Here is a 9,377-nt window from a genome sequence, read left to right as displayed (position 1 = left end):
GAAGCAAAGATCAAGCAAGGAAGAGTTGGATCAAGCAGCTACAATGGGATTACTTGTAGGTATCGAGTTGCATGTATGATTTCCTTGCTAGTTTTGGCATGCATGGTACATGCATGTGTGTATTTGGTTCTCTTGATGTCATTGGCATGGGTTTTGCCAGGTGTGACAATGGTTTTTAGCCTTGCCTTTTCATTTCCAGATAACCATAGTGTGATGGGTTTCTTTTACTTGGTTGGGCTGGATTGCCAGATAGTTTTGAAATTGAGTGGGGTGGTCTTAGGAAAAATTACCAAAGACCTAGGAATCCCTTGACTGGTAATGGCGAGATATGTGTTAAAGCCTGAGGGTGGAGACAAGAAAATTCCTGACGGTTTAGGTGGAGAGATTCGGAGGCATCCATGTTTTTTTAGGGCCTAGTGATCCCTTGACCGATATATGGCGGGATTGTGGTAGATCCTGAAGTGCATTTTTCTTTGTTTGGGCATAGGAATCCATTGACTGGTAATGGCGGGATTGCGGTAATGCCTGAAGTGTATTTTTCTCTGTTTGGGCCTAGGAATCCCTTGACTGGTAATGGCGGGATACACGGTAAAGCATGGTGGTATAGATCAGGGTTTCGGGCCTAAGAATCCCTTGATCGGTAATGGAGGGATACATGGTGACTCCTGAGAAGACCTGGTTGGTTTTGTTGTGAGTCCCACATTCATGCTTGAAATATGGAATAGGGGTGATTGGCTAAAAGAAATATTTGATTTAGTGCAATCTATGGTCGAGTGGTACGTGGAAGTCCCCAACTTGCTTGGATTTTTCATATGTTAATAAAAGCTCTTTTCCTATTGTATTTCATGAGTAAATGTGCTTGTTATTATGAGGCTTTGATGGTTGTTCTATCAATGTTATGTTAATGGTTATATGCTGGTTATAAGCATGGTTTTATGACAAAATTTAGTTATGGATCTCATCATGTTTTGTTTAGTAAATGAAATGTCAATGGATGTATGACCTAATAGATGATAATGTAACTATTGTGAGAGAGCATTAGACCTTCTTGATGAATCTCAGATAAGTATGAGGTCCCTATGTTCAGATGTTTTTGTATGACATGTATATTACATGTTTATGATGTGTTTGACGAAATGCATGTTATGGTTAGGACGAGTCTGGTCAGTTCCTGGTTCAAATTTTGCTTTAGAGGCCTTGTCTTCTTGTTATTTATCATTTTAAAGAATTTCATCAAGTTCTAGGCAGAGCCCTGAAAAAGTGGCTCAAATCTTGGGGTCATTGGCATAAAACTGCCTCAAAAAGACTGTGTCACATGTAGGCTTTGTTGTGGGAGTGACTGGAGGCTTTCAATCACATGGATGGTTTGTCATGGGAGTGAATGGGGGTTTAGGTCAGTAGAAAGCAAGTTAACTCAGGGGTTGGGAACCTAGAGTGGTTGGTTAGCCCCCGAGGGGTCCTGTAGCTCTTGAGGAAGGAAAGTTTGGCTTTGGTTTGTCAATTCCACTTCCTTAACTATACTTAGGGAGTTGAATAATATCATAGTAACTCTTTGTCACATGTTTACACTAGTGGACTGATTATCTTGGATAAATGTGGAATGGGGGGGGGGGTGTTACAATTCGTGGGTGTAACAGAGTAACAATGTTGTAGATTTTTTTGTAGCACAAGTTATGAAGGCTCCCTTAAACTAGTTTGTGTTGAAAAACATTTCTCTTAGATAGATTAGTTAAATAGATAAATTTACATTTCTCTCTCTTATTTATAAATTTCAATTTCAATTTCTCTCATTTATTTCCCACAAAAGTGATCTCATAAACATAAACTCAATGATCAAGCAAACCTATGTAGTATTTTGATTTCACTCTGGTTGGATTTTATTACAAGTGTGTTTTCTAGAGAATTAAATTGTAGAGTTCTTTTCATAGCATAAGAATCACCAATGTACTAATTCTGCACATATTATGTTTGCATCTCACAAGCTTACATCCTGGGTTGATAATTAAAATGTAACAAGATTTTATCATATAAATTGACTGATATATTTTGGTGCCATTTCTAAGGATAAGCTAAAGGGAATATAACATTGGTAGTTTTGTCATTTTGTTTTTATCTTTTTGTTCCTACATATGACTCATGGAAAGGATAACATAGCTAATGTTAAAGGAAAACCCAGTAATATAAGGGTCTTAGTAGCACAAGGTGTTCAAGTTCATGGCCATTGCCAGGATTGATTAAGTTTTCTTTGAGTGTGGCGTGTTTTATTTTCATTGATAACTTCATTCATCTCTCCAGTATTAAGGGTAGAATTAGTAAAGAAGTTCCACTTATTCCAAGTGTTGTAAGAACCTTCATGTATTAATCCATTTGTAAGCAAGAATTGTATACTAACAAGAAAATTTAGTGATGCTCAAGAATTTTTTGAATAAAGAGGGTATGTTACGAGAAGGATCTTTTCAAATCCTTGTCCAAAGATCAGAATTGTAACTAGGGACACGTTTGCATCTTAAGAAGCAATAGAAGAGTAAAGGATCCATGAGTAGTTTCCATGATAGGAGGATAAGAAAAAAAAATTAATTGTCCTTGTAAGCACTTGGAGGAAAACAAAGAATCATGGGAGATATTTAATGAATAGAAAACACAAGAGCCAAAGATCGAAAAAAAATTCATGCTTGTCACTAGATCCCATTGCATCCTTGAGTACCAGATTCATTGAAATCTCAAAATAATTTTGTTGCATAATAAAAGAATGTAACATGCTCGGGTTGGTTTTCTATGTGAATAAATTAAACCAAGGTCATGGGACACATATTCCAAGATTAATGGAGGGGAAAACATTATATTGGGCATCACTTATGGTTTATTATTGGCTATGGAAATTGGAAATGACATTGGCAAAGGAAAAAGGAAATAAATAAAAATTTAATATGAGAAATAAAGGAAAATGGGAGAAAAGGGAGATGAAAAGACACAAATATTCACGCAAGGTAAAATGAAGGAAAAGGAAAACAGAAGGAGAGGGAGAACATTCTATGTCTCTCTCAGTTACTCTTAGTCACTCTTAGTAACCCATACACTCTTACACACTTGAGCATTCTTGGAGCATTCTAACATTCACTTCGACTTGGATAGAAGAAAGCAAGCAAAGGAATTCAAGGGCAGCGAAAGAGAAGGTTGGAAGAGTAGCTAAAATAGGAGAACATTGCAGGTAATAGATTGCACGTGTGATTTCATTGGTAAGATGTGAATGCATGGTACAAGCATTTGGTTATTTGGTTGCTTTGTTGTGATTGACATGGGGTTTGTTTGGATTGATAGTGGTTTCAGCCTTGCCTTTCCATTTCCTAGATAGCCATGGTGTAGTGGGTTCCTTGTTGTGATTAAGATTTGGATGGTCGGTAGAATTTGGATCTTGGTGAGGTGGTCTCAGGAAAATTCCTAAGGGTCGAGGGTGGAGATGGGATTTCTCCTGGAACTCTTGAAGGGTGGGTGGAGATAGGAAAATTCCTCTAGGGATGGTGAAGAAAGTTAGAGGCATCCAAGATTGTTTGGTGTTAGTGATTTCTAGACCGATTTAGGTGAAATCACTGTGGTTGAGGGTTGAGGTGGTTTTGCCTTTGGAAGCCCTAGTTGGTTCTATTTTGGTTTAACCCATATGATCCCAAATTCATGCTTGGAATATGGCACAAGGGTGATTGGCTGAAAGAGAGATTTGGTTAAGCCCAATCTATGGTCAGGTGGTACATGGAGTCCCTGAAATGGTTGGATTTATGCATATGTTATATGTGTTATTTCTTATTGGGACCAATGAACAATTGTATGGGTTATTGTGTTGATTTTATGACTGGTTTGTCATGGATTTATTTTGGTTAAATGGTAGTTATATGCATGATACATTATGTTGCATTATGGATCTTGCTTATGGCTTGATAATTTATAGATTGGTATATGAATGCATGGGCTAACAAGTGTTGTTGCAACTAATTGAGTGGGCATTGAGCCTTAATTATGATTCTTTGATGAAGTTAAGAAGACATTGAACAAATATGCTTTCATGATTTGTAGATTATCATGTTTACCATGTGTTTGACGAAATGTTTAAAATGTGTTTGGAAATTTTGAGCAAGAACTAGCCTTAGTATTCATCTTATTGACTTATTATTATCTTAGATTGAATTTTGGAAAGTTTTGGGTTGTTTTGGGTAGCTGGCTTGTAGCTAGCCTTGGAAATCAGATTTGAGTTGGTAACCACACCCTTTGAACTGGGAGATTTTAGTTGCAACAACACGGAGGAAGGCTTATGCATGCGGCTGGAGCCTTTTGGCTGCATGCATAGTTCGACATGCGTGTGACTAGGATGTAGGGTTAGGAAAAAGTTAGTTCTGACCCAGGGCAAGATCATCAATTGATGTTGTCTGGTATCTGGGTGATGCGATGCTCCTGGGAGGTTGTATTACGTTTATGGTTTGTAGGCTCCACTTCCATAACTGGAACATGGATGTTGGGTCATGTCATAGTAACTCCCAGCTCATGTTTACCCTGGAAAGATTGTAAAAGTGGGTAAATGTGGGGTGGGGTGTTATAGGGTGGTATCATAGTGATGTTGCAGAACTGAACCTCGGGGTAAATGCATATTTCTATGCATGTATGTTAGTTTTCTATATGTGTTATTATGTATGCATGCTAGATAATTAGTATTATGGTTATGATATCCATGTATGAGTTGTATCATGCTAATATGGATTGGCCTGTGCAGATACAATAACCTCCCCTGAGATATATTGAGGTATGATTTTGCTTATGTTTTTATTTAGCTAACGATGACATATTGTAGGAAATATAAGGCTAAGAGATGAAGAAAAAAATAGTTGAATACAATTCATATGAATCTCCGTACAGAGCTGAAGAGACATTGGTAGGATAGGAGAGATAAATTGAGCAGCAAGGAGAGGGTCATTATACTGGTTTGGTAGACACATTGAGAAGTTTGAAAGAAAAAATCATGAGTTGCAAGGCAACCAATGAGCGGTTGATTGAGGCACATGAAAGGCTTTCCATATGATGTAGGAGCATTATACCAAGTTAATGGTGTAAAATGAAGGGGGATTGACAATGTGGTGGATTGGCCACATGTTGGGACGGAAAAGTTGATTTTGTCTCCTTTAGTACGATTTTAAATAATGTAAATAGAAAATTTGAATAAGTTGTAGAGTTTAGGAAAAGAAGAGTCATTTTCCCGATTTCCCTCAATTAGAGAGAAGAGGAAGAGAAATAGTTTCCAAGGATGTACATAAAAAGGGCATCGATTGAGAGGAGAGCTTCTTCTCCTGCCTCGAACCGTACCTATAAAATTAATAAAAGAAATGTGCAACATATTCATTCCATAGCATTGCGTTATCTCTTTGTGTCATTATTTCCATGTTCATATTGTATATGCATTTCAATTTAGTCTAGAATTAGTGTGAACTCAGGCCTGTAGCATTATGCACTTGTAGAAAATTGATTTCTGAGCTGTGGCTGTTAGGATGCTTGTTAAAGTGACCCAAACCATATTTTGTAGTGAGATTTGTTTTGCAGGCAGTGACACAGTTTTGTTGATTTGAGTGTGCCCATTGAATAGATGAGGGGATGTTGGACGTAATAGAGGCAAGAGGAGATCATTTTTTTTGTTTGAGTAGGACAACGTGGTGAACTTGAGTAGCTCGAAGCTAGACAAAGCCCTATTCTAGACGCTGCCACAAGTTTGTTGAGAGCTGCGTGTAACCATCGTTAAGGGAGATGAGGGAGGCCTCTTCCTGAGCATGGAGGACATGTTCAGAGGTGGAGATTCAAGTTTGTAGAGATCACGAATGATTCTTCCTTCCCAGAGATGAAAACAAATTTTCTAGAGGCGCTACGAAACCATTTCTCAGCGTGCTACAAAAAATATTTCGCAGTGCCTATAACCAGTTTATTTCTGCACTTTGTTGTGCCTAGATTACCTTCCATACTTCTTGCTGCCATCAATTTGGTATCAGAGCAGGGTTGAACTAGAGCTATGCTTGTGACAGAGTTACATTTAGTGTTGGTGGTGCTGTCTACTAAAAAGAGAGATGGCAGTGTGATAAAGAAGAGCGTGAGGTCATGGAGGGAGACCCGTAGCTAATGCAAAACTCAAGGAAGAGCTACAAAGGCTGCAAGCTCATTTAGAGGCCATGGATACAAACAAGTAAACCCCAAGGTTGGAGATGAAAGTGGGTCAAAGGAAGAAGCTACAGTAGAAAGAGCAGCACTTGTGGAGGAAGCTCCGAAGATTAAACTATTGAGGTCAGTTTTGAGCTCAAGTTCAAGAACAAAACCTGATTTGTTTACCTATGATGGCAATCTGGTAGTTGAGACTTTGATGGATTGGATTAGAGAACTAGACAATCATTTCAAATATGAAGAGATTGAAGAAGATAAGGAGGGAATTTTTTTTGTAACTAGTTTGAAAGGACATGCTGCATTGTGGTGGGACAACGTGCAGGATGAAAGAAGGAAAAGGGGAAACCATTGATTAAAATTTGGGATAGGATGATAGCAAATATGAAGGGGAAGTTTCTACCAAAATACTATCAGCTATCCCTCTACAAACAGGTGCATAACCTCAAGAAAAGGCTGCTAACAATTAGAGAATATATTGAGGAGTTTTACAAGGTGAATTTGAGGGCAGGTTATGTAGAAGAAACCCATAAGAAGACAACAAGGTATATCAAAGGCTTGAAGCTGGAGATTCAAGATGAAATCAACATGATTTCTCCCTAGAGTATAGAAGAAGCATACCATTTTTCCTTGAAGTTGGAAGAGAAGATAACGAGGAAGAAAAATTCAAGCAAAGGTCGTGGTTTTTCTAGAGGAGAGGGATAGACAACTAGAAGAGGGAAGGCTCCATACTAAAATAATGGTGCAGGTAACTCATGACAACAAGGACAACAAGAGAAAGAAGGTGAATCTAGAGGAGGAAGAACTTATCGAAGAGGTAGCGGTAGAGAGATTGTCTACCAGTGCTATAAATGTGGACAACTGGGTCATAGATCCTTTGAGTGTCTTGAGAATGAGAAAGGAGGATGAAGAGATGCATATGTAGCTTAGTTGGAAGCAACAAAATCACAGGAACCTATAGTGGAAAATGCACCAAAATGGCAGAAGCCTTAATGATGAATAAAGTCTTGTTGAAACCATCTAAGGAGACTGCTGAACCAACACAGAGGAAAGCCTTGTTTAGCATTGTTTGCAAGGCTAGAGGAAAATGATACAAAGTGGTGATTGACAATGGGAGCACTGACAATCTGGTTTCCACATAAATGGTGGAAAAACTTGGATTGAAAAGGCTGAAGCATCCAACACCATATAAGGTATCATGGTTACAGAAAGGTCACCAATTTTTGGTGAGTGAGTAGAGCGAAGTGGAGTTCTAGATAGGTTGATATCAAGATAAGGTAGTTTGTGACATCATACCAATGGATGTCTTCCACCTTCTTTTGGGACGACCTTGGCAGTTTGATAGGAGAGTGGTGCATGATGGAGAGAGAAACACCTATAAGTTTGAAAAGGATGGCATCAAGCACACCCTTGTACCATTGAAGGAAGAAAGTATAGTTGGGACAAGCAACTCAAAAGCATTGTTGTTGGGAGGAAAGGAATTTCTGCAACAAATGGAGGAAGAAGAGGCCAGCTATGCGGTGGTCTGCAAGCCAAAGGCAATACTTTTACACATTGATATAACAAATTTACCTATTGATATTCAAGAGACGTTGCATGAGTTTAGTGATGTCGTGGTAGATGGCTTGTTAAGTGAGCTGCTACCCAAGAGAAGTATCAGTCATCACATAGACTTGATACCAGGTGGAAGCCTTCCAAATAAGTTTGCTTATCAAATGACACCCAAGGAGAATGAAGAGATAAGGAAGCAAGTTCAAGGATTGTTGGACAAAGGATTGATAAGGGAGAGATTTAGTCCATGCGTTGCCCCTGTAGTACTTAGCACAAAGAAATATGGAGAATGGAGTATGTGCACAGATTCCAGAGCAATTAATAAGATTACAATTAGGTACAGATTTCCATTGCCATAGATGGATGACATGATGGACTATTTAAGTGGGGAACCTACTTTTCAAAGGTTCATTTGAAGAGTGGTTACCACCATATCCATATCAGAGAAGAAGACAAATGGAAGCCAACTTTCAAGACATTGTTGAATGGATGCTCATGCCATTTGGATTGACAAATGCACCAAGTACCTTCATGTGGTTGATGAATGAGGTATTGAAGGAGTTCGTCGGTAAGTTTGTTATTGTTTATTTAGATGATATTTTTGATTTTCAGCTGAACAAAGGAAGAACACCTTAGGCATGTAAGGTATGTTCTAGAAAGGTTGCAACAAGAGAAACTATTGATTAACCTGAAGAAGTGTACTTTCATGAAGTCTAAGTTGGTATACTTAGGCTTTGTCATTTCAAAGGATGGGCTGAAAATGGATCTAGAGAAAATAGAGGCAATTGTGAGTTGGCCTTCACCCAAGAGCATTTTTGAGGTTAGGAGTTTTCATGGGTTAGCCAACTTCTATTAGAAGTTCATCAAGAATTTCAGTGGTATTTGTGCACCCATCATTGAGATAATCAAGAAGGATAAATAACCGTTTTGTTGGACAACAACAACAGAGAAAAAAATTCTAGCTCTTGAAGAAAAAGATCACTCAGAAGCTGGTGTGGAAGCTTCATGACTTCAATTAGCTTTTCCAAGTCAGATGTGATGCTAGTGGTACAACCATTGGAGCAGTATTGAGTCAAGAAGGCAGACTTGTTGCATATTTCAGTGAGAAGTTGAATGACTCAAAGCAGAAATACTCCTCTTATGACAAGGAATTATATGTGGTGGTTCAAGCATTGAAGCATTGGAGGCACTATTTGATGCCCAGGGAGTTTGTTTTGTTCTCTAACAATTCTGCATTACAGTATATAATGCAACAACATAAGTTGAACCATAAGCATGCCAAGTGGGTGGAATTCCTACAAAGTTTCACCTTTGTTTTGAAACATGTGAGTGGACAAGAGAAAAAGGTAGTCGATGCTTTGAGCAGGAGGAACTTGATCATGCAGGAGTGCCATGTGAAAATTTTGGGCTTTGACTATTTGAAGGACTTGTACAAGGATGATGTTGACTTTAGAGAGGCCTTTGAAGCATGCAAGAACCCCATGAGTAGAGATAGCAACCCATGGAGGGAGTTTATGTTGCAGGATGGTTTGTTGTTAAAAAATAGTCAGTTATGTATTCCCTGTTGTTCAATGAGGGAGAATCTGATGTAGGGAATTTTGGTTTGGATAAGATACTCGTGCAGCTAGAACACTTCTACTTTTGGC

At 38.5% G+C, this 9,377-nt stretch overlaps 1 protein-coding gene across 1 annotated transcript; it reads left to right on the top strand.

The window, feature by feature from the left end:
• Window positions 1–7,478: 7,478 nt before the first annotated feature.
• On the top strand, window positions 7,479–8,090 carry LOC149189996 (uncharacterized). Its single transcript, XM_089410406.1, has one exon. It carries the CDS (start codon window positions 7,479–7,481, stop codon window positions 8,088–8,090), a length of 612 nt encoding a protein of 203 aa, XP_089266532.1.
• Window positions 8,091–9,377: the final 1,287 nt, after the last annotated feature.

Source organism: Pinus tabuliformis, chromosome 3_1 (genome assembly GCF_031772625.1).
Source record: "Pinus tabuliformis cultivar Carrire ecotype Pingquan chromosome 3_1, CPIR1, whole genome shotgun sequence".
Taxonomy (NCBI): domain Eukaryota; kingdom Viridiplantae; phylum Streptophyta; class Pinopsida; order Pinales; family Pinaceae; genus Pinus; species Pinus tabuliformis.
The sequence above is the reverse complement of the archived record's forward strand: the minus strand, read 5'-3'. Positions and strand labels throughout refer to the sequence as shown.